Source organism: Mobula birostris, chromosome 9 (assembly GCF_030028105.1).
Source record: "Mobula birostris isolate sMobBir1 chromosome 9, sMobBir1.hap1, whole genome shotgun sequence".
In the NCBI taxonomy this organism is placed as follows: domain Eukaryota; kingdom Metazoa; phylum Chordata; class Chondrichthyes; order Myliobatiformes; family Myliobatidae; genus Mobula; species Mobula birostris.
Genome location: NC_092378.1, coordinates 126964997 through 126991197, shown reverse-complemented (window position 1 = coordinate 126991197; position 26201 = coordinate 126964997). Strand labels below are relative to the sequence as shown.

Below are 26201 nucleotides of genomic sequence, written 5' to 3'. Positions count from 1 at the left end.
CATTCGGCCCTTCGAGCCAGCACCGCCATTCACTGTGATCATGGCTGATCATCCACAATCAGTATCCACTTCCTGCCTTATCACCATAACCTTTGATTCCGCTATCTTTAAGAGCCCTATCCATCTCTTTCTTGAAAGCATCCAGAGACTTGGCCTCCACAGCCTTCTGGGGTAGAGCATTCCATATATCCACCACTCTCTGGGTGAAAAAGTTTTTCCTCAACTCTGTTCTAAACGGCCTACCCCTTATTCTTAAACTGTGGCCTCTGGTTCTGGACTCACCCATCAGCGGGAACATGCTTCCTGCCTGCAGCGTGTCCAATCCCTTAATAATCTTATATGTTTCAATAAGTTCCCCTCTTAGCCTTCTAAATTCCAGAGTATACAAGCCCAGTCGCTCCAATCTTTCAACATATGACAGTCCCACCATCCCGGGAATTAACCTTGTGAACCTACACTGCACTCCCTCAATAGCAAGAATGTCCTTCCTCAAATTTGGAGACCAAAACTGCACATAGTACTCCAGGTGTGTTAGTTAGTGGGGGATGAATTTGTGATCTGATATTCCTGATTAAAAAGAAAAATGTATAAATTTGCAGGTTCCTGCTGGAAGCTGCAAAAACCACTGGGGAAATTTGCCTTGGTGTAGCTTTGAATGTTGAGATAGCCGCCTGCATCATCAGGACTATCATGAGGATAATTAAGGGAAAACTTGACAGGCTGCAAAACAACACCTGCCAGACTTTGATGGAACTGTCAAATTCCCAAATCTTTTACAAAAAAAAAGTATAAATATTTATCAGAGATTCAAGAACATGTAAAGTGTAAAAATAAAAATTTTGAAGAACTTGTAGATAAGCATAAAATCAAAATTACCTTAAAATTCTTTTTTATATTTTTCAGTTTTCAAATCATGATGAATAAAATATCTTAATGATTAAAAGGTTTGTTTGGTAACTAATAACCTCTCTAGTAGGATTTTTTAATGACCAAACCTTTTATCTGAAGGCCCCACAATCATCCTTTCCATTCAAATCAAAGTGAGAATTCTCCTTGTATCTCCTTGGACTGGGTGTTGAATCCTCCAGTCAAATTGTACTGCAAGTGGGGGCATTTGGTCAAAGATCCCTCTCCTAGATACATTTCCAGTGTTAAGCTCAGCCCATTTCCAAGTGATGGGTTTGTGACGAAATTTCATGTTTACATGCACAGTCAACCCAAGAGATTGCTCTGCTCTGTTGCATAACCATAGCATTAGGCTTGCATGATTTTCTTATCTTTCAAATTCCAGTTCTTTAGGTTCGTGACTGTGCTAATGAATTTAAAGTGAGATTTGAACTACAATGTTATTTGAAAACCAATGCAATTTCATGCTGGTCAAAAGTGCCATTTCTATCCAAAATGGAAATTTTATTCTGAAAAATGGAACTCAGTACATTCAGTGTGCTTGCATTAGAACTGACTATCATGAATATGTTTTTTCATTTTCCTGCATGATAGAAAACTTCAAAATGGGACATTAGACAAGAAATATTAGGTCAGTTAAATATAGGCAGATAGGTTTTTTTTGTGCCCTACTGAAATATATACAGTATTGTGTGGATTTGGGAACTTATCAAATCTGCAAAATAATGAATTACATGTGCTTGATTACTTTGCCAAACTGAGGGTTGAAGTTAAACGTAGAAACATAGAAAATAGGTGCAGGAGGCCCTTCGAGCCTGCACTGCCATTCAGTATTATCATGGCTAATCATTCAACTCAGAACCCTGTACCAGCCTTCCCTCCATACCCCCTGATCCCTTTAGCCACAAGGGCCATATCTAACTCCCTCTTAAATATAGCCAATGAACTGGCCTCAACTGTTTCCTGTGGCAGAGAATTCCACAGATTCACCACTCTCTGTGTGAAGAAGTTTTCCTAATCTCAGTCCTAAAATGCTTCGCCTTTGTCCTCAAACTGTGACCCCTCGTTCTGGACTTCCCCAACATCGGGAACAATCTTCCTGCATCTAGCTTGTCCAATCCCTTTAGGATTTTGTACGTTTCCATAAGATCCCCCCTCAGTCTTCTAAATTCCAATGAGTATAAGCCTAGTTGATCCATTCTTTCATCATATGAAAGTCCTGCCATCCCAGGAATCAATCTGGTGAACCTTCTTTGTACTCCCTCTATGGCAAGGATGTCTTTCCTCAGATTAGGGGACCAAAACTGCACATAATACTCCAGGTGTGGTCTCATCAAGGCCTTGTACAACTGCAGTAGTACCTCCCTGCTCCTGTACTCGAATCCTCTTGCTATGAATGCCAGCATACCATTCGCCTTTTTCACTGCCTGCTGTACTTGCATGCCCACGTTCAATGACTGGTGTATAAGGACACTCAGGTCTCGTTGCACCTCCCCTTTTCCTAATCGGCCACCATTCAGATAATAATGTTTTCCTGTTTTTGCCACCAAAGTGGATAACCTCACATTTATCGACATTAAATTGCATCTGCCATGAATTTGCCCACTCACCTAACCTATCCAAATCACCCTGCATCCTCTTAGTATCCTCCTCACAGCTAACACTGCCGCCCAGCTTCGTGTCATCTGCAAACTTGGAGATGCTGCATTTACTTCCCTCATCTAAGTCATTAATATATATTGTAAACAACTGGGGTCCCAGCACTGAGCCTTGCGGTACCCCACTAGTCACCGCCTGCCATTCTGAAAAGGTCCCGTTTATTCCCACTCTTTGCTTCCTGTCTGCCAACCAATTCTCTATCCACATCAATACCTTACCCCCAATACCATGTGTGTTAAGTTTGCACACTAATCTCCTGTGTGGGACCTTGTCAAAAGCCTTTTTAAAATACAAATATACCACATCCACTGGTTCTCCCCTATCCACTCTACTAGTTACATCCTCAAAAAATTCTATGAGATTCATCAGACATGATTTTCCTTTCACAAATCCATGCTGACTTTGTCCGATGATTTCACCGCTTTCCAAATGTGCTGTTATCACATCTTTGATAACTGACTAGCATTTTCCCCACCACCGATGTTAGGCTAACTAGGCTAATTCTCTCTCTTGGGATCCAAAATCAGCATGAACCTGATTTTCCCAATCAACCTGCATATTGAAACCCCCCTTGATTATTGTAACATTCACCCTTTGACATGTATTTCCTATGTCCTATTGTAAATTGTAGCCCAGATCCTGGCTAGTGTTTGGAGGCTTGTATATAACTCCCATCAGGTTCTTTTTACCTTTACAGTTTTTTCATTTGTAAGGTCTCTGACTGAATCTGAAATATTCATTTATCTCTAAGGCTGAGATTCTGTCAGTCTTCAAGGATAAGCCAATCATCGTGAAGTGTGTATATAATATGGATTTTATTTTGTTGGGATAAATTGTATGATGTGTGTGTGGACACTATAATGTTGAAATATGTTCTTTGCTGAACATAAGCTTTCCTCCCTTCTTGCCAAGCTTGGTCAACTTCATCTACAGTCAATTAATGGCTCTACTCTGTACGTGGTGCTGATGGATATAAGTTAGTGGTTTCCAGGACTTCTAATGTTCATCGATTTTTTTTCTGTGATTGGCCAATATACTTCTGTACTTGGCATTATTGTTTTGGAGCATGTGCAATCTGCAGTGTTATAAAATGTCTGTTTAAAATAAAGATGTAATTCATTTGCCGCTAGTTTTTTAATTGTACATTGAGCAATTTTGACAAAGAAATGGCACTTAATGTGAAGTAGATGTACAGTGCTGCACTTTATATTCGGTGTATTATAGAACTCATGGTTGATTTCCATGCGCTCCATCCTCAGGATAAATTCCTACCTTTCCTCGATATGTTCCAAAAAGAGAATGTCAGAGTGGAGGTATGCAAATCCATTATGGAAGTCTTTATTAGGTAAGCACTAGCTTACTAGAAATATCAATATTAAAATTTTAAATGTATTTTCTCAATGTGTTTTATCATAGACCCCTACCTCCCCTCTAATCTGCATTTTCTATAAAGTTGCCAAAGTTTAGGATGAAAACAATAATATCCCACATGTATTTAGGAATGAAATTTGAGAAGTACAAGTATTAAAGAACAAGATGCTTTCATTTACTTTCTGCAACCCAGTGTCATTGATAAAACAATTTAGAAAGATGTCAAATGTGCTGCAGTGCAAGCAGAGCTCACCATTACTAATGCATTGTTCTTTTAAATAAACTTCTCATATTCTCAATTGCTTGTTGAATTTATAATTTAATGTTTGCAAGTCTTGCTGTGGTGATACTTAGGACCAGTAGGCTATTACCCCCTGGAGCTTAGGGCGGCAGTGAAGGTCCTCCATCTCTCTCTCTATCCTTGGTCATCTTCTGTATTATGCCCCAGGTTTGGTTGTCATTTCATGGTTCGTACATTTCAAAAAACAATTTGGTTTTGGTCTTGACATTGTTCAGGGTTTCCTTCATCGTGCCAGTAGCTCCCTCTTGGTTTTCCCTGCTGTCAGTCATGCAGATCCCAGGTAGATACTCAGGAATACCGTTGCACACAGATAATGGGATTCTACATTGCTGTTTCCTTAATAATTTTCTTTTGACAAGCCAGGGTTGGAGCCCTGAGCTGAACTCCCAAACCTGGATGACCAGTGTACCATTTTCAGTCTGGCCTTGACCCTTTGACCTGTTTGGCATGGGTGGCCCTACCAAGAGTCAAAGCACAAGGCCGTGACTCCAGCCAACATAGCTCTCTGGGTCATTGAGACACTCATGCCTCCAAATCCTATGACAAGGTTGTGATCCTTTCGGAGGATATCCTTCAATATTGTCACCTAAATATAATCCATGTATCTGAATGATGGCAATTTAAATTAATCTATCATCTATGGCTGCTGGATGAAACATTCCAGGTTTTCACTGCTCTGTGGGTAATAAGGTTTTCAATTTCACATGAAACTGCTCCAGACCTAATTTTATTTGTTCAGGATTTCTCAGTCTATGAAAGTATACAAAACCAACTTTTTGCTTCAGTACTTAATTGTTTAAACGTTGATGTGATCAAAGTCCTAATGGGGTGGCAAGAAAATGCATGAGTATGAAAAAAGAACAGTAATTGAAAGCCAATTTTGAATGTTACCATTTGCTATATGGGAGTGCAATTAGATTTTTGCCCCTCAAAAACAGTGTTGACTTAAATTAGTCTTATTTAAGGTATTGTAACAATGAATGCTACATGCTAATTGTTTACAAGTTTTGCAATGGAATTATACTATTTTAAGATCATTACTTTTAAATTGCCTCACTTGAGGGTACTAGCAAGACATGAAATTGAGTTATGAAAAATCATTAGTAGTCAGTGATAACTAAAATATTTTAAAGAATATATATTATATACCTATCAATGGTTTAAAGGTGTGTACTTGTGAAGGGGAAGGTTTTGTGGAAGTTAACTGATTTTTCAGTACCTTGATTATGCCAAATTGATTGATTTGTTCATCTGACAGAATCAGGTTTAGTATCACTGACATATGTTGTGAAATTTGTTGTTTTGAAGCAGCAGTACCTTGCAATACATAATTTAAAAAAACTGTAAATTGCAATAGAAATAAGTATATATATATATATAATAATTAAATTAAGAAGACCAATGGTGAAGGGGAAGAAACTGTTCCTGAAAAATTGAGTGAGTGTCTTCAGGCTTCTGTACCTCCTCCTTGATAGTAGCATTGAGAAGAGGGCATGCCCTGGGTGATGGGGGTCCTTAATGATGGGTGCTGCTTTCTGTCATCATCTTTTGAGCGTGCCATGGATACTGGGGAGGCCAGTGCACATGATGGAGCTGACTGAATTTGCAACTTTCTGCAGCTTTTTATGATCCTGTGCAGTGGCCCCTCCATACCAAACTGTCATACAATCAGTCAGAATGCTCTTCTCGGTACATCGCGGTACAGAGGCACATGTTTTGGAGTTTGTTGATTAGAACTGAGGCTATGATTGCATTGAACGCTGAGCTGTAATCAATAAACAGCAGCCTGATGTAGGTATTGCTGTTGTCTGGGAGACCCAAGGCTGAGTGGAGATCCAGTGAGATTCCGTCTGCTGTAGACCTATTGTGACAATAGGCAAATTGCATCGGGTCCAGGTCCTTGCTTAAGCAGGGGTTGATTCTAGTCATGACCAACCTCTGAAAACACTTCATAACAGTAGATGTAAGTGCATCTGGGTGGTGGTCATTGAGGCAGCTCACTCAGCTCTCCGTGGGCACTGGTATGATTGTCACCCTTTTGAGGGAGGTGGGAACCTTCCAACTGCAGCAGTGAGAAATTGAAGATGTCCTTGAACACTAGGTTTTCAGTGCTCTACCAGGTACACCATAAGGGCCTGTGCATTACGAGGGTTCACCTTCTTAAAAGATGTCCTGGCACTGGCCTCCCACTCTTCCATTATTGCCATCACTCTCCTCACGTCCAGTGCATATGCAGGCAATGCAGTATCTTACCTTTCACTGTCATCCTTCCGACTTTCCTAGACTGCAAGTAGTCCTTCCAGATTTAACAATAATTTATTTTAACATTGCTCATGTCATGGTCATCTGTATGTTGAGGAGATGCGTTGCAGATTGTATTTTGATGACAATCTGCCATTGGTGAACCAGGTCTTGTCCTGTTAGCTCTACACTCTAGTCCCATTCTGAACTTTGCAGTTCTCTGCTTCCCATACTGCTTCAAAAAAACACTAATGGAAACATGAGGAGTAGTACCGTCTTTCTAAAATTTTACACTTGATAAGGTGTGTTTTTTTTAAGAATCAAGTCCTATTAATTACTCTCATATTTTGGACAGCAGCTGCTAAGCATGATTTCAACTTTGCTGCCGTCTTCCCTCCTCTACCTACCATAAAATCTGTTTTATTTTCCAGTTCTGACAAAATGTCACTGACTTGAAATTTCTCTCCACTGATGCCTTTTGGCTTGATAACTGAACTGAATGTGTTTCTATTTGTATTCCAACAGTTAACTTTAAGTGTTGCTCGTCAAGGACACTTCTTAATTTTTTTAATATGCTTTAGGCAACAGCAAGAGCTGACACGTGACCCTGTCATACTTAATGCTCTGATGCATATTTGCAAGACAATGCATGACTCTGTCAAGTAAGTTGCCTTGCTTTGTAGAATTCTTTATAGTGATTGCCCTTATTAAAATATTAAGATGGATCAAATGTGCTAGTGCTTCTGTGGGACTTGCCTACATTTTCATGTTGGACCCCCAAAGTCTAGCAAGTAGAATCTGACATTTTGATTGGATAATAATTTATCTGTCTACTTGTTAGAAAACCAAAGTTTTGATCATGGCTTGCCAAACGTGGGTTGTGTAATGTTCTCGATACATGATTTAACTTTTTGTAGTTTGACGTAATATTCTCAAGCAGGATATAAAATGTTATTTTGATTTATTTGGTAGATAAATGCAGGTATGGCAGTAATGTAATTCCTAGATTGGGCTGGCTAAGATGCAGAATTTACAATGAATATATTCGATTATAAGAAAGCCCCAACAAATATAATGAATGCCATTTTTTATGAATTGCTTAATGATGATCATGTGAATCATGTTCCAACTATAGCAATTTACTTTTGATATCTGAAGTACAGAATTGAATTATTTTTTAATTAATTGGCTTATCAATAATTAAATCTGTTCCAAATTTTATAACCAGTTGTCATAGAATTTTGTTGTTGTCTTAATCAGCATCTTAGGTTAAAATAAGATTCCGTTGTGATTCTGTTTGTTTTGCTTATTTTGCCCAGATAGTAAGTTATGAATTAATGGTGATAATTATTATAAAGTATTGTGAATACTTTCTGTCTTTGAAGTGCTCTGACATTGGAAGATGAAAAACGGAGTTTGGCTGCGTTAATAAATGGATTTATCAGAATGGTGAGTGGTGAATATTAATTTCCTGGTTATGGATGTTACTTGTACGGTTAGCATTTATTGCTTATTGAGCATGACGATTTTAGCTAGCCACCTTTTTCAACCTTTACTATCCTTCTGTTAAAACTACTTTCACAGTGAGTTCCAAGTTCCAAGATTTGTTATTAATCTGAATGCAGAAAAATAAAATTCCACACCTTTTTTATAGCTGCAATCCACATGTAGAGTAACTTCTGGAAATAGGAGGTGATTTTTAAAGAATACATATCATTTGAACTCCTGGGGGTCTTTCTCTAGATAATCTCACATTAATGTACATCACAAAATTTCTATTTAATCTTTTTTACAACAGTTCCTAACGACTCGATAGTGTTGCTCTTATTGACAGGTTAATTTTAACTGATGAGGTGTATTCTACTATATTGTTAATTGTGATTGATCTCTATTCACAAATAACAGGTTTTCAAGCACTACAGTAATCCACAGTCAAGAATCAGAAATAACTGCATTTTTCTCTGTAGGTTTCATTTGGTCGGGACTTTGAGCAACAACTAAGTTTTTATGTAGAAGCCAGATCAACATTTTGCAACTTGGAACCTGTTCTTATCCAGCTGATCCATGTGAGTAGAGGTGCATCATTTATTTATGTCAGTTTAGTTAAGTCTGTATTCGAGCTGAGCTACTGTGAGTTCCATTAAATCTTAAAGCATGTGCTTGGCTATGCCAATTCCTGTTATAATACAACATTTGATAACGATTTTATTTTCAGGTTTGCACATCTCAATTATTGCAGGAGGGGGCGCTGTTAGTCATTGTTTTTATTCAGGACAGCTTTGTTTACTGAAAATCAGTGCCTTTTAATGTTATGAAAATGTTGTGAATTATAAATCCCTGTTCAATGTCCATTTGACATTCAATTTATATTTGGATTAAATTATATCACTTATGTTCTTCTGTTCTATTTCAACTGATAAGCAGCTAAAGCAATTTTTCATCTTTATTTAAATTTAACATAACTGTGGTTTTGATTTGATAGATTTAAAACCACAGGATATGAACTATCCATTAGAAAAGCACATAGATGATTTATAAGCTGTTCATATTTTTCTGTAGAGTGTGAATCGACTTGCGATGGAAACAAAGAAAGTCATGAAAGGCAGTCATTCCAGAAAAACAGCAGCATTTGTAAGGGTTAGTACCAAGTTTAATTACTGCTTTCAGGAATATTGACAGTTTAAATTTTGCTTTGAGATGCAAGACACGTAGCCTTTTTTTTTAACAACTGCTACTTTATTTATGTGATGTGATGGTATATTCTGTACGCATCTCAAATCCAGCTCTCTATGTGTGTTTTTTAATTATTCTAAATAGATATTCTCCATATATCTTCCAAATAGTTCTTCATCTACATGCCTGCCACAGGTCTACACAACCACATGGGTCATCACAGCTGAGTCCTCTCCATTTTTTGCTTGATCACTATACATGAACACTTTCTGAGAGGAATTGTAGAATAGCAGTCTTCTAGGCTATGATTTTATTTTTGTATCAGAGTGCAGGGGGGAGTAAAGACAATGGATCTGATTTCAATTCTTGAAGCCCCATTGCTGTCCTGATTGAGGTAACCTAAGTACAGGCTCAAGATTAAAACTCGTACAGAGGATAATCACTGAAGGGAAGGATTACTCCTCTCTCTACCCTCTCTCTCTTTCCTTCCTCAAGAAGTAAGCAAAACTGAACAAATAATCAGAAAGAAGAGAGGTGCTGCTGCTCCTGTTTTGGAATCATTCGAACAGCTGTGCATTCCTGTCTTTCCCCATCCCCCAACCCCCTTTCTGTAGCCTCAAGTTATTTTTCTGACTAAGCATGATTAGTAAATTAATAATCTTGCTGCGGTGGCTGGTGTAGTAACAGACACAGGGTGACCTTGAGGTCCTACAAACATGATAACTAAGGTACAGAGCTGTGGAGAAGTGGGGGGAAATAGAAGTGTGTAGATCTGACAGTGAGTTGATCTTCATTTTAATGGTGTTTGTATATATCAAAATTTATTTTTAATTGTGATCACTCTATCTAAAGTTGTAGTTACATACTATATTGCAACAGTTTCTGTCCTTTTTTAAAAAAAAATGTATAGTGTTAATTTTAAAAAACTTGCTTTCAAATCTAGCAATTCTCCAGAGAATGAATAATGAATTGACTAGATTAGAATCCCGATTGTTAAATCAGGAATGTTATTGAATCATCAATTTCTGAGTTATTTAGTATTTTGACATCAGACTCAGAAAATAATGAATTACTTTAACAAACATAGACAATACAAATTTCATATCCATTTAGTGAGTGGCATGAAAAGCACATAAGACTGATGAGAAATAACAACTGAGAAAAGAAGGTTCTCCCAGTGACTGTGTGGTTTCCTCTGGGTGCTCCGGTTTCCTCCCACAGTTCAATGATGTACCATCTGATAGGTTAATTGGTCGTTGTAAGTTGTCCTGTGATTACGCTAGGATTAGATGGGGGACTGTTGTGTGGCATGGCTGGAAAAGCTGGAAGGGCTTATTCTACACTCTTATCTCAATAATAAATGAATAAAAGTGGAAAGGGACAGGAAGCTAGTTGATTGTGGAAATAATGCATGTACATAGTTCGAAACTTCTGTATTTAATATTATAGGAATTCATTAGTATACAGAGGGTAACCATAAGTTGAATTTTCCTTACCTGGGGAAGGCCTACATTGTGTTATCCACTCTAATCAGCAAATAGCTTTTGAAGTTCTTCATTCTTCACTATCTTTAGAAGTTCATTATTTTGAAGTAGGATATTGCACATTTTTCCAGATTTTCCTCATCTAAATAAACTTTAATAGATTGAGCCAAGAAAAATGGAAAGCAGTTATGTTATAAATATTAATAGAAGCTGAAAGGACGATCAGAAATACAGCTGAATTTTATTTTCATTTTCAAAACAAAGAATGAATATATGTGAAATCTGAATGAAATAGTAAGAGTTTTTTCGATATACAAAAACATCAAAGGTTATCAAAAAATCTGACCCTTCCCTAGCATCGACTTTTAGTCTGCAGATGACTATTATTATTAATTTTCATTTGTTTGGGAATACAATATTTAGGGTTTTTAAATGACTTTGGTCTTGGATATGAGAAGGAATATTAGTGTTCAGGTCAAACATTGATATTCATGAGAATTCTGAAGGTATTAATGAATATGATTTACTGCCTATTAAAATTGATTATGTTTTGTAATATTAAGTTTTTCTTTAATTTGTTCACAGGCTTGCGCTGCATATTGCTTCATTACCATTCCATCCCTGACCAGCATCTTCGCACGTCTCAATCTGTACTTGCACTCAGGCCAAATTGCTCTTGCAAACCAGTGCCTTTCTCAAGGTAAGATGGAAGAGCAGAAAAAAGGCTACTGATGTATCTGTGTGTAGCAAAGAATATATCCAGACATTGGTATCTTCTCAAGGAAGTGTAACAATGATTCAGTTGTGTATATCTGAGTTGTTGGGTTTTGAATGAATTTAGATAGGCAATGTAAAAGGATTTATGGTGGACTATTACAGGTTAAGAGGATTCTTCATAATCACACTAACAGTATTTATGATTAGTTTTCTTTGAATTTGTCCAGTGTAGGAACTGCAGTAGGCCCTAAGATTGCTATTCCACATGTATTGAGCGATTCTTGAGCCAAAAAAGACTTTAGAAGTACTCATTATATGTGGACCAGACATTTGAGTTATCATTATGACTTTTTAAACTTCATTTAAAGATTCTAGTATTTAAAATTTGAAAGCTGGTAATCCTCCATTTTAGTGACACAAAGAAATTCCAACTTTATCAGGATTATTCTAAATATGTGAGAGATTATAGTTGCAGTCTAATGACTGTCAACTGAGCAAGTAGATTAATAATGAAATTGATTCAATGTGTTTTCATCGTGTACATTTAGTGCCGAGTAGATCACACAGGAATATTATTTATTTAAATGTAACACAAGGAATGCTGATCTAAAACTGGATTCCAGTGAACCAGCATTTATATTGAATTTTATAGCGTAATCATAGTAAAAGGATATTGTGCGTTGTTTAGCATTGCCAATTCATTATAATATGTGTTAAAACATTCATACAAGCCCGCACAAAATAATTTATTTGAATGCAGACTTCAGATGTGCTTGCTGATATTAAAAAAAAAATAGATTTACACACACGTTCTATTCTAGGAACTGCCTTCTGGTGCCTCTTTGGTTCCTAAAGACCATCATTTGAAAGTATGTTAGATTAATATATTTGATTAAATCTCAAGCCAACTGGTAACGGTGTGGAAATAGGTTTTTAACTCAAAGTGTGGTACTTAGTTTCTCTGAAGTAATACTATTATGAATGTATTTGTAATTCTTAAATCCTGGGTCAACCCAGGATGGCAACATACACAATTTACTTGCCTTCATAGATGCTGCTTGAACTGCTGAATTAGTCCAATTTTTACACTATCTACAATGCCATACTGCACTATCGCAAGACTACCAACTTTTATGTCTTCTGCAAAACCTGCACTTCCTCATCCAAGTCATTTATATAAACCACGAAGAGCCAGGTTCCAGAGCAGCTCCCTGCAGAACACTACTAGTCCCTGACCTCCAAACAGAATGCACTCTATCTATAACCTTCAATGGGTAAGCCAATTCTTATCCACACAACCATATTTTCATGGATCCCATGCCTCATGACTTTCTGGTTGAATTTACCATGGGGAACCTTGTAACAGGTATACCTAAAATCCCAATATCCGACATCTACCACCACTGTATCAATTTTTTTGTCACCTCCTTGAAAAACTTAATTTAGGCTCATGAGGCACAACCTATCCCTCACAAAGCCAGTGAGACTATGCTTCTCAGAATGCTCATAAATCTTGTCCCTAAGAATTCCCTCCGTAGATTGCCTACCTCTGAAGTAACGCTCTCTGGACTATAATTCTCAGGATAAATCCCTATTACCTTTCTTGAACATCAGAATAACATTTGCCATTTTCCAGTCCTCTGGTACCACTCCTGTGGACAGGGAGGATGCAAAGGCCAGCATCAAAGCCACAGTGATTCCTTCCCTCTCTCCCTGTAGTAACCTGTGGTATATCCCGTCCAGCCCCGGGGACTTACTTATCATAAAATTTTTCAGAAGCTCTGACACTACCTCTTAATCTCAACATGCAGCAGGAATAAGCCCTTTTTACGCTGTCCTCATATTCATCAAAATCCTTCTCATTGGTAAACATCTCTAGGCACATTTCCCTTGTATCCCTGAACAGTCGAATCTTCACTCAAGGCATCTTCCTATCCTTCACATACATGTAGAACGTCCTAGAGGTTTTCCTTAATCCTTCTAACTCTCCTCAGTCCCTACTTTAGCACCTTCTTATCTACCTTATGATTCTCAAGAGCCCTGCCTGATTTTAACTTCCTAACTCTTAACTATGTTTCCTTTTACCTCTTGACCAAATATTCCACCTCTCTTGTCAAAAATGGTTCCTTTACCCTACCATTTTTTTTTCCTGTTGCCCGGGGACAACCCTATCCAGAAACCAATGCAAATGGCCCCTGAACCACCTCCACATTTCTGCTATGCATTTCCCTGATAACATACTCACAATTTTTCCTTCCAAGTTCCTGCCTAGTTTCATTGTAAGTAGCCCTCCCTCAATTAAATACGTTTTTGCATCGTCTGCCCTTCCCTTTGACCATGGCTGTGTTAAAAGTCTGGCAATTGTGGTCAATTGTTTACCCACTGAGTGGTTTATCAACTGGCAAGGCTCATTGCTCAGTACTAGATCTAGTATAACCTCTCCTCTAGTTGGCCTGCCTACATACTGTGCCATGAATCAAGTCAAGTCAAGTCACTTTTTATTGTCATTTCGACCATAACTGCTGGTACAGTACACAGTAAAAACGAGACAACATTTTTCAAGACCATGGTGCTACATGAAACAATACAAAAACTACACTGAACTACCTAAAAAAAAAACAACACAAAACTACACTAGATTACAGACCTACCCAGGACTGCATAAAGTGCACAAAACAGTGCAGGCATTACAATAAATAATAAACCAGACAATAGGCACAGTAGAGGGCAGTAGGTTGGTGTCAGACCAGGCTCTGGGTATTGAGGAGTCTGATGGCTTGGGGGAAGAAACTGTTACATAGTCTGGTCGTGAGAGCCCGAATGCTTTGGTATCTTTTTCCAGATGGCAGGAGGGAGAAGAGTTTGTATGAGGCGTGCGTGGGGTCCTTCATAATGCAGTTTGCTTTGTGGATGCAGCGTGTGGTGTAAATGTCTGTAATGGCGGGAAGAGAGACCCCGATGATCTTCTCAGCTGACCTTACTATCCGCTGCGGGGTCTTGCGATCCGAGATGGTGCAATTTCCGAACCAGCCAGTGATGCAGCTGCTCAGGATGCGTCACTTTCTACAGTACAACCTCTGTAGAATGTGGTGAGGATGGGAGGGGTGGGAAATGGAGTTTTCTCAGCTTTCGCAGAAAGTAGAGACGCTGCTGGGCTTTCTTTGCTATGGAGCTGGTGTTGAGGAACCGGGTGAGATTCTCCGCCAGGTGAACACCAAGCAATCTGGTGCTGTTAACGATCTCTACGGAGTCGTCGTCAATGTTCAGCAGAGAGGTGTTCCGTGTCCTCCTGAAGTCAACAACCATCTCTTTTGTTTTGTTCACATTCAGAGACAGATTGTTGGCTCTGCACCAGTCTGTTAGCCACTCCACCTCCTCTCTGTATGCTGACTCATCGTTCTTGCTGATGAGACCCACCACGATCGTGTCATCGGCGAACTTGATGATGTGGTTCAAGCTGTGTGTTGCGGAACAGTCGTGCGTCAGCAGAGTGAACAACAGTGGACTGAGCACACAGCCCTGGGGGGCCCCCATGCTCAGTGTGATGGTGTTGGAGATGCTGCTTCCGATCCGGACTGACTGAGGTCTCCCAGTCAGGAGTTCTAGGATCCAGTTGCAGAGGGAGGTGTTCAGGGCCAGCAGTTTCTTCCTTCCAGTCAGGTGCTGAGGAATGATTGTGTTGAATGCTGAACTGAAGTCTATAAACAGCATTCGAAAGTACGTGTCTTTTTTTATCCAGGTGGGTGAGGGCCAGGTGGAGGGTGATGGCAATGGCATCGTCTGTTGAACGGTTGGGAACTGCAGGGGGTCCAGTGAGGGGGGCAGCAGGGTCTTGATGTGCCTCATGATGAGCCTCTTGAAACACCATGATGGTGGATGTGAGCGCAACGGGACGGTAGTCGTTGAGGCAAGGCACTGAAGACTTCTTCAGCACGGGGACGATGATGGCGGCCTTGAAGCACGTAGAAACAATGGCGCTGCTCAGGGGGTGTTGAAGATGTCAATGAGAATATCTGCTAGCTGGTCTGCACATTCTCTGAGCACTCTGCCAGGAGTATTGTCTAGTCCAGCAGCCTTCCGTGGGTTGACCCTGCACAGGGTTCTCCTCACATCGTCCACGGTAAGACACAGCACCTGGTCATTTGGAGGAGGGATGGTCTTCCTCGCCGCCTCGTCATTTTCCGCCCCAAAACAAGCGTAGAAGTTGAACATAACTTATCTTTTTTACAAAACTTATCTTTTTGAACAGAACAAAAGAGTGTAGAATGAGCGAAACTTATAGAATCCTTCCATAAGTTAATCTTTACCATTTAGAAGATTATCTTTAATAGTATTATGGTCTTTGCTAAAATATTTTTAAGTTCGGATTCTCAGCAAGGTAGGTAGATATAACTTTCTGTAACTAATAATATGGTGAATATATTCAATGTGGTCAATATCAAATGTCAGAAATGGAAAATCTTAGCCCTGCCAAAACAAAGACAAAAGCAGATGTGAGCAGGAAAACATGCTGGATCCCATCTAATGTAATTTTTTTCTTGCCAAATAAGTTCATTATGTTGTCTTTTCAATTTGCCTTCCATTGATTACATGGGTGTGACTGCCTTCACGTCCATCTTTCTCCAAGTTGTAGTTTCTTGTTCTCAAATGAACTGTGGGGAAAAAGTAGACAGAGTTGGTGCAGTATAACTGTAAGATTAGTAAGTTGCTGGCAGATTCAGTCTTTGCCATGTGTTGAACATCTTTTAATTTTGATACGAATTTATATTTAGTTTTCATTAAGCGACTGGATAAATAATTATTGCATATCTATCATCCTTGATGGCAGAATTATGCTTTGTATCTTCTAATGCCACAAATCATTTGTATATCATTTAAGGAAAAGCTCTGGTTTAGAGTACACATTGTAGGCATCTTTTTAAGTATCACAGGTTAGACATTGCTGAAAGCGTTCACCCTTGCTCTCTCTTATTCTACAATGTTACATTTCTGATTCAGCTATTTTCCACCTTTAGATTTTAATTGCAAAGTGTGCCTTAGTTTACATTTGCAGTGTTAACATTTATAAGACCATTAGATATAGACGCAGAATTGGGCCATTTGGCCCATTGAGTCTTCTCTGCTATTTCCTGATTTCTCCTCACATCCATCCCTTCATGCCCTGACCAGTCAAGAATCTCTCAACCTCTGCCTTAAACATACATGAAGACTTGGTCTCCACAGCTGCCTCTGGGAAATAGTTCCACAGATTCACCACTCTCTGGCAAAAGGAATTCCTCCTTATCTCCATTCTAAAAGGATGCCGCTCTATTCTGAGGCTGTGTCCTCTGGTCTTAGACTTTCCCATCATAGGAAACATCCTCTCCACATTCACTCTATCAAGGCCTTTCACCATTTGATAGGTTTCAATGAGGTCACCCCTCATTCTTCTGAATTCTAGTGAATACACACCCGGAGCCATCAAACGCTCTTCATATGGCAAGCCATTCAATCCTGGAATCATTTTCGTGAACCTCGTTTGAAACCTCTCCAGTTTCCACACGTACATTCTAAGGTAAGGGGCCCAAAGCTGCTTACAGTACTCCAAATGAGGTCTCACCAGTGCTCTATAAAGTCTCAGCACTACATCCTTGCTTTTATATTCTAGTCCTCTTGAAATGAATGCTAACATTGAATTTGCCTTCCTCACTACAGACTCAACCTGCAAATTAATTTTTAGGGAACCCTGCACCAAGACTCCAAAGTCCCTTTACGTCTCAGTTTTTTGTATTTTCTCTCCATCTAAGTCAACCCTTTCACTTCTTCTACCAAAGTGCATGACCATACACTTCCCAGCCCTGCATTCCATTTCTTTGCTCATTTTCCTCATCTCTGTAAGTCCTTCTGTAGCCTCTCTTATTTCCTCAAAATGACCTGCCCCTCCACCTGTCTTTGTATCGTCTGCAAACTTTGCAACAAAGTCATCAACTCAATCATCCAAGCCATTGACATATAATGTTAAAAAAAATCAGTCCCAACACAGACTCCTGTGGAGTCTGGCAGCTAACCAGTAAAGGCTCCCTTTATTCCCACTCTTTGCCTCCTGACAATTAGCCACTGCTTTATCCATGCTAGAATTTGTCCTGGGCCTGTAGCTTGGGCCAGGCTCATGCGTGGCACCTTGTCAGAGGTCTTCTGAAAATCCAAGTACACAACATCAACTGATTCTCCTTTGTTTATCCTGCCTGTTATTTCTTCAAAGAGTTCCAACAGATTTGTCAGACAAGATTTTCCCTTGAGGAAACTATGCTGACTATGGCCTATTTTATCATGTGTTTCCAAGTATCCCGAGACCTCATCCTTAATAATCGACACCAACATCTACTACAACAAAATTGACATCACTTGCCGGTGAACAAAAAAATTCTAATTTGCTTACTGCTTATTTCTCACTAACAGTGACAAAAATCACTTTGTTTTCAACATAAGCACACACAGATGATGTGATTTAAAAACAGTTCACTCTAAGCACGGTGTAGTATCTAACGGCCACACAAGCACATGACTGACGCTAGTTAGAAATTATTTGACAACAGACTCCTGTCCCAATTAAACAGCATAATGTCCCAAGTAAGCAGCTGCCCCGATTAACCGATGGCCGATTTAACTGGAATCCATGGAATTTGTAGTTGGAAATAAAAATGCAATTGCTTCTTTGAGTTTGGGACCAGCTTCTAGGCTGGATCATCCACCAGTTTCCATAGGTCTGTACTGCTCTCTAAAAGGCTTTAGTTACTGCCTGCATTTCTGTGAATTGACAATTAGTTCATTTGTTTGCTGAAGAACTGCTGGTGTTCTTGTATGTTTAAAATGAGTTGGATGAGTTTTTTTTAGTGAAACTTTGATATGTAATGATTTTCAAAATATTGGAACTTAGTACATGTGTCTTACCTTTGTAAGTGCTTTACAATTCCTTTCTGAGTGAGGATGAGTATCACATCTGTGAACTTAAAGCAGTGTATTAAGTTTAATAAAATCTATTCATTCTTGTCAGTATCATTGGCTGGAGCAGTATTTATTGCCCAAGCAAAACTGTCTCTGAATTAAGTTGTTGGAAGAGTCGTGCAGATTTTATTCCCTAAAGAACAACAACAACCCAGAAGAATATTTACCATAATCTGGCAGTTTCATGTCACAACACCTGTTACTAGGTTTTCAGTCCAGGTTTATGTAATTACGTGCATATAAGTTACCCAGCTGTTATTGATTCAAATTTCTTCCTCATAGTCATCTGGGCCTCAGCATAATGGTCTAGTAAATAAGCAGCAATATCAGGATAACTCATGTCTTTATAAGGTAATAATCTGTGAGTTTTGTTTTTAACCCTGCAAAAATGTGAAATGTAAGAGCTAATATGAAGAACTTTGTTATAAAAATAGCAGTGAGGAAGTGTCTAACTCATCTGGTGCACCTTTTATACCTCAGAGCAGTTGTATGCTATCGTGATAGAAGATCAATTTGAGTCTGTATTTGCATATATTGGCTACTTTGTTGATGAAAAGGAAAAGGCAAGTATATGCTTCAGTGCATAAAACTTTTTTTAAAATAAATTTTTCAGCAGATCTGAATCTAATTAGATGGCTCTAACTTTACCAATCCTTTTTCACTGAATAAAAGTTCACAGATGTTAAAATTGGCATTTCTGATCTGTTATGAGGGTTAACATGTGAGTCATTTTAAAAAATATTTTCTATCCAGCTGCAAAGCACTGTGTAAATGTCAGCTAATTTGCAGTTTGGTATGGAAAAAGCTGATGTAGAAGTTAGCTCTATTGATCATTGTTCAAACTTTTGTTCACTGTGTTATCCGAAATGCATCCCATAAAGTAGGGATTAGCTGTGTTCAACTAAATAGCTGTGTTTCTTTTTTCTTTGTGGTGTTAAATATCATGAGTATTGAGATAACTGACTGCAAAGCAGTTTTTGTTTAGCAATGAGTGGAGTAGTTGCTCATATTTATCCAAATGCTGACTGCTGTGACATGATGGAAATTTGCATTTTGATAAATGAAGTTGAATTTGAAGTTATTTCCTATATACATTTTGTAGATTCTTGGCTTAATCTCTTTATTAAAATATTGTTGCCCAAAAATTGAATTATCTAATGCAAAGCAATATAAAATCCCTTGAAAACTTTAGGTCCTTGTATGGTGAAGTTCTGAAAGTTTGGTTTCAGAATTTAATAATGCCTTGGCAACGATCCTGTACTACGAAAGAATACAAAGAGATTTTGGTTCACAAATTGAATCACTAGATTTGAAGGAAGATTTCTTTGATCTATGTAAAATAGTTTTCCCAGTAAGGTTGTATGTTAAATTTCCATTGGAATAAAGTTCCATTGAAATGTGTGGAATACTTCTTATGACAGCAGCTCAGATTGAATAATTGAATCTGAGAGTAACGGCCTTCATGGTATTGAAATCTGAGATTTTTTGTTAAGCCATCTCAGGCCTAGAAGTGACCTCATTCCAAATATCTAGTTCATGTTCTCATAAATGCTGTCAAGAGACAGTTTTTGTCCTTTTTTTATGGAATGTAAATCCATACTACCAGTACTTTGTCTTAAGTGCAATTTAGTTAGTCCCACTCCTCTGCTCTTTATAGGCCTACAATGATGTTCGTTTTGGAATACAGGAACTCCCCTGCTTATGTTTGACCTTTGAAAATCTGACCTTATCTAAATATTTCAATAGTTGTACTTACTATTCATCAATGACAGGATATAGTATATATTCCATTGATTCAATTTTAGGTAGTAGGCGGAATATGCATTGAAATTAAAGAATTATGGTACTATGCAAAAATCTTAGGCACATGTATATAGCTAGGGTGCCTAAGACTTTTGCACAGTACTTCAGTAATTTTATGTTTGGCACTGTACTGCTGCCACAAAAAAAATTCATGACATGAGTGACGATAAACATGATTCTGATATGGGTGGGTATTGTGGACTGAGAGTGGAAAGGGGGCAGAGAGAGGGGAATCATGGTTGGGAAAAGGAGAAAAGACAAGGGAGGGAGTAGGAAGCACCAGAGACATGCTGTAATGATTAATAAGCCAATTGTTTGGAATCGAATGACCTTCCCTGGTGTCTCAGGGCTGGGAGTGCCTGCACCAGCACCAGCCCTTACCCTGCCTCTGCCACTCCTTCTCTACCACCTGTCCCACAACCCTCCCACAGTGCTCCACCCTTGACATTCCCAACATCCTGTACTCCTTCCAGATTTACAAACTCATTGTTTCAATGTTACAGTCAGTTATGGGGTTAAATGGGATCCAGGGTCAACCATGATGAAATGCTGGAGCAGATCGATGGGCTGAATGGCCTAATTCTGCTCCTATGTGTTATGGTTTTATGAAACGTTGTTTTATTCTTTCGAGTTCACCAACTTGAGAATTGGCAAATCGATTACCGAGTGCAGAGCCCTCCAACAGCTACTCTCACTGTCTTTGATGTTCTGACTCCTACTAAGCTTCAGTATGCAACACCGGACAGAATTCGTGTTCACAGGGCCATGGAGGCACCCGACTTCGGGCTGAACCTGGACATACTGAAATGTGGCTGATCAGTGAGCTGTTGTGCAGAACTGCAGTTTTTGAGTGCCGCTGTAGATCAAAGATCCTGATACCAGAAATTCTGCAGATGCTGGAAATCCAAAGCAGCACACATTAATTGCTGGAGGAACTCAGAAGGTCAGACAGCATCCATGGAAATGAACACTCAATTGACATTTCAGGCTGAGACCCTTCTTCAGGACTGGGAAGGAAGGAGGAAGATGCCAGAATAAAAACGTGGAGGGAGGAGAAAGAAGGTGATAGGTGAAGCCAGGTAGATAGGAAAGATAAAGGGCTAGAGAGGAAAGAATCAGATAGGAGAGGAGAGTGAACAAAATGAGAAAAGAAAGGAGGAGGGAACCGGGGGGGGGGGGGGGGGAGGTGATAGACAGCTGAGAACAGATGAGAGGCCAGAGTGGGGATGGAAGAAGAGGGGAGGTGGGAATTTTTTTTTACTGTAAGGGGAAATTCATATTCAGGTTGGAGGCTACCCAGACAGAATATAGGGTGTTGTTCCTCCACCCTGAGGGTGGCCTCATCATGGAGGAGGCCATGGAGTGACATATCAGAATGGGAATGAAAATGGGAATTGAAGTGTTTGACCATGGGGAACTTCTGCTTTTGGTGGATAGAGTGGAGGTATTCCATAAAGCAGTTCCTCCATTTATGATGTCTCACCAACGTAGAGGAGGCCATATCAGGAGCACCAGACACAATAGATGTTCCCAGCAAATTTGCAGGTTAAGTGTTGCCTCACCTGGAAGGACTGTTTGGGGACTTGAATGGAAGTGCGGGAGGAGGTTCATGGGCACGCGTAGCACTTTGGTCGGTTGCAGGAAGGAGATTAGTGGGGAGAGGCGAATGGACAAGAAAATCATGGACGGAGTGATCCCTGCCGAAAGTGGAGAGAAGAGGGGGAGGTTTGGTGGTAACATCCCTTTGGAGATGGGGGGAATTGCAGAGAATGGTGTGTTGAATGTGGGGGCTCATGGGGTGGTAGGTAAGGGCAAGAGGAACTCCATCACTGTTAAGGAGGTGGGAAGATGGGGTGAGCGGCGACATCCAGGAAATGGAGATTTGGGTGAGGGCAGCATCAATGGTGGAGGAAGGAAATCCCAGTTCTTTGAAGGAGGACGACATCTCTGATGTCCTGGAAAGGAAAGCTCCATCCTGGAACAAATGCTGCAGAGACGAAGGAACCTGAAAAAAAAAGGATTAGCATTTTTATAGAAGACCGGTTGGGAAGAGGTATAGTCAAGATAGCCGTTGGAGTCAGTAGGTTTATAAATGATGTCAGTTGACAGTTTGTCTCCAGAGATGGAGACAGAGTTTGAGAAAGGGAAGGGAGATGTCAGAAATGGATTAAGTGAATTTCAGGGTAGGGTGGATGTTGGAGTTAAGTTGATGAAATTGATGAGCACAGCATGGGTCCATGAAGCAGTATCATTGCAGTTGAAAACAGAGCAGACGAAGAGGAAGGCTTCGGACTTGGACTGGTCTACGTAGCCAATGAAAAGGCAGGCACGTGCCCAAGGCTACCCTACATGTCTGAAGAAAATGGGAGGAGCTGAAGGAAAAATTACTGAGAATAAGGACCAGTTCAGCCAGGTGGTGGAGGGGAACTGGTTGGTTCTTTTATTAAGAAAGAAACAGAGAGCTTTAAGGCAGGGTTTCCTAACCTGGGTTCCACGGACCCCTTTATGCTACTGGTCCATGGCATAAAAGCTGGGAACCCCAGCTTTAAGGACTTTATGATGGGGGATAGAAATGTATTGGGTCTGGACATCCATGGTGAAAATGAAATGGTCATGGCAGGAAATTGGAAGTTAATGAGATCAAGAGCATGAGACGTGTCAAAGATGTAGATAGCAGGGGTCTGAACAAAGTGGGATAGAATGGAGTTGAGGTATGAGGACACGAGTTAACTGGGTCAGGAGCAGGCAGAGACAATGAGCCTACCCAAACAGTGGGGTTTGTGGATCTTGGGTATGAGGTAAAAGCAAGCAGTCCGGAGTAAGGGAACTATGAGTTTGGTGGATAAGAATTTGATAAGATCAATGATGGTTATGGTGTCAGAGACAGTTTTCTGATGGTCTGGAGTGGGGTCCTTTTCAAGGGGTAAGTTAGAGGAGGTGTTTGAGAATTGCCATCTGGCCTCAGCTAGGTCAGTTCACCACACTACAGCTGCACCCACTTTCTCGGTGGGTTTGATGGTAAGGTTGGGATTGGTGCAGAGAGGGTAGTGGGCAGTATGTTCGGAAGGGTAAGGTTCAATGAGGAGTGCTGAAGTTGAGCCAGTTGATGTAAAACACTACAACAGTACCCCCTAAGTGGTGGTTTTTACGTTATGGAAAATGGGTGTATGTACATTGAGAAAGCTACTTGCAGACTGTTCTTGGGAATGGGATGCTTTTGTAATTACTTGTATATTCACTCCTTTGGCCAGTGAATTATACACCATCAAAGGTGGCTATGAAATTCAAAGTAAAAGCTTCTAGTTGTCTTTGTTTTTTACAGATTTCCTGGTTGATAATAGTTGTAATGATGATGTAGTGCTAGCCTTAATTACTTTGTCCTTTGATTCATGTATCGTTATCCTTCCAAGTCTATCATCCTGTGAAACAATAGTACTCATTCCTTACAGGATTGGTGGATATAATGTTGTATGAACTTGCAGTGGTGTTCCTCACTTTTTGGTATTCTACTGTATTTAATTTTGTTGGACTTCTATTGTCTCCAGATTTCACTGCCTAAAGTTTGAGCATCTTGAACATTTGTGGTTTGGTAAACTAAACTTGTAGCTTTTCAGATGAACTCTCAAAGCCTTCATCTCATTTTCTGTTCCAATTTTGAATGTCAAAGTTTCAAATTTTATTTCTGTCCTTCAATTGCAAATTACGAAACCCCAAAACACTATTTATCCCCCACATTAATGCACATGGATACTTGAGAGAGGAAGTATCATTGAATCTACAAGAACAGTTCTCAGAAAAAATCAGCAGCTTCTGAGAGAGTTCTGAGAGGAACTAAATTTATGACTCTCAATGGAAACATCATTTGTAAAATTATATGATTTTGTTAGGAGCTGAACAATAGTTGAAGTGGATTCTTATTGTAGGCAACACACATCAAAGTTGCTGGTGAACGCAACAGGCAAGGCAGCATCTCTAGGAAGAAGTGTAGTCGACGTTTCTGGCTGAGACCCTTCATCAAACCTGGAAGTTGATTATAGTGTAATTAAGTACCTGACAACCTGAAGACTTTAGCAGAACATAAATTTCTGTTCATATGTAATTCAAAACCTTTTAATATATATTTGTAATCTATAAAGTACCTTTTATATGAATCAGGTTAATTTGATATTTAACAAAGCATGGTTTTTCAATATCTGGCTTGTCTATACAATTTTGAACCAGAACATTCTGCTTATGTTGCATGATTTGTTTGTTGCTGGGTATCCACATGTTGTGCAGGTGTGGTTACCATAAGACATAGGAGCAAAATTAAGCCACTCAGTCCGTCGAGTTTGCTCCACCATTCCATCATGGATTTATCATCTCTCTCAACCCCACTCTCCTGCCTTCTTCCTGTAACCTTTGATGCCCTTACTAGTCGAGAACCTGTCAACTTCTGCTTTTAAATATGCCCAATGACTTGGCCTCCACAACCGTTTGTGGCAAAGAAATCGACAAATTCACCGCCCTTTGGCTAAAGATATTCCTCCTCATCTCTGTAATAAAGGGACATCTTTCTGTTCTGAGACTGTGGCTTCAGGTCCTAGATTCCCCCCTACCATAGGAAACAGCCTTTTGTCAATCACTCCGTCTGGGCTTTTCAAGATTTGATAGGCTTCGATGAGATCCCCCCTCATGCTTCTCAACTCCAGCGAGTACAGGCACAGAGTATTCAAACGCTCCTCATACATTAACTCTTTAATTCCTGGGAGTTCTTTCATTCATTCTCATGAACCTCCTGGAGACAGTCTCCAATGCCAGTGCATCCTTTCTCAGATAAGGGACCCAAACTGCTCTCAATACTCCAAGAGCAGCCTGACCAGTGCCTTATAAAGCCCCAGCATTAAATTTTTGTTATTAAGGTTCAAAGTATATTTATTATCTAAGTACATATATGTCATCATATACAACCCTGAGGTTAATTTTCTTGTGGGCACAGTTAATAAATCTATAATAGAATAATAATGATAATAGAATCAATGAAAGACTGCACCAACTTGGGCATTCAACTTGTGTGCAAAAGACAACAAAATCTGTAAATAAAGAAAGAAATAATAGTAATTAAATAGGCAGTAAGTATTGATAACATGAGATGCAGAGTCCCTGAAAGTGAGTCCACAAATTGTGGGAACATTTCAGTGATGGGGCAGGTGAAGTTGAGTGAGATATCCCCTTTGGTACAAGAGCCTGGTAGTTCACCTTCCGGATAGCAGCAGTGAGAAGAGAGCATGTTTAGGGTACTGGAGGTTCCTGATGGTAGATGCTGCTTTCCTACAACGATGCTTTGTATAGATTTACTCAATGATGGGGGAGAACTTTACCCGTTATGGACTGGGCCGTATTCACTACTTTTCGAATCTTTTATGAATTAACACAATTCATATTAAAAGACTTGTATTTATATTGCACCTTTCCAATCCCTCTCACTGTCTCAGGCATTTTACAGCATACGAAGTACCGAATTGTAGAGTAGGTAATACAGCATTGTCTGTTGGCAGCAAGCCAGCAAACAAGTAATAATTTGATAATTACCACCTGGGAATTATTGGCAAGAACAATATTCATTGTGTTTGCCTTATTACCCTTGAGAAGGACACAGTGGGTCATCACCTTGAGGTACTGTAGTTGATGTGGTGGAGGTTCTCTTAAAGAACTTTTAGAAGTAAGGGGTGGGATTATCAACCAGGGAGGAAAGGGAGGCTGTGATGTATTTCCAAGTCATGCTGAAGGTTTTGCAGTTCAGGTATATGTTTCCCTGTAAACAGAGTGACAAGTAGACAGAATGGTGAAAAAGCTTTTGGCACACTGACCTTCAGCAGTCAGGATACTGAATGTTGAAATTCGGAGATTATGTTGCAGTTGCACAAGCCACTGGTGACGCTGCACTTTGGAGTATTGTGTTCAGTTCAGGTCACCCAGCTATGGGAACAATGCTGTTAAACTAGAAAGGCTGCAGAAAGGATTTACAAGGATGCTGCCAGGATCTAAGGAACTGAGTTATAGATAAAGGGTGGACAGTCACA

General features: G+C 39.6%; 1 protein-coding gene across 1 annotated transcript in view; it reads left to right on the top strand.

Moving 5' to 3' along the window:
* The window catches only part of vps35l (VPS35 endosomal protein sorting factor like), a 112516-nt gene that overhangs the window by 51193 nt on the left and 35122 nt on the right, over positions 1–26201 (top strand). The window contains exons 21-26 of the mRNA XM_072268779.1: positions 3825–3910; positions 7060–7140; positions 7864–7927; positions 8446–8544; positions 9038–9115; positions 11221–11335. Of these exons, the coding sequence (XP_072124880.1) occupies positions 3825–3910; positions 7060–7140; positions 7864–7927; positions 8446–8544; positions 9038–9115; positions 11221–11335 (523 nt within the window). The remainder of the gene's footprint in view (positions 1–3824; positions 3911–7059; positions 7141–7863; positions 7928–8445; positions 8545–9037; positions 9116–11220; positions 11336–26201) is intronic.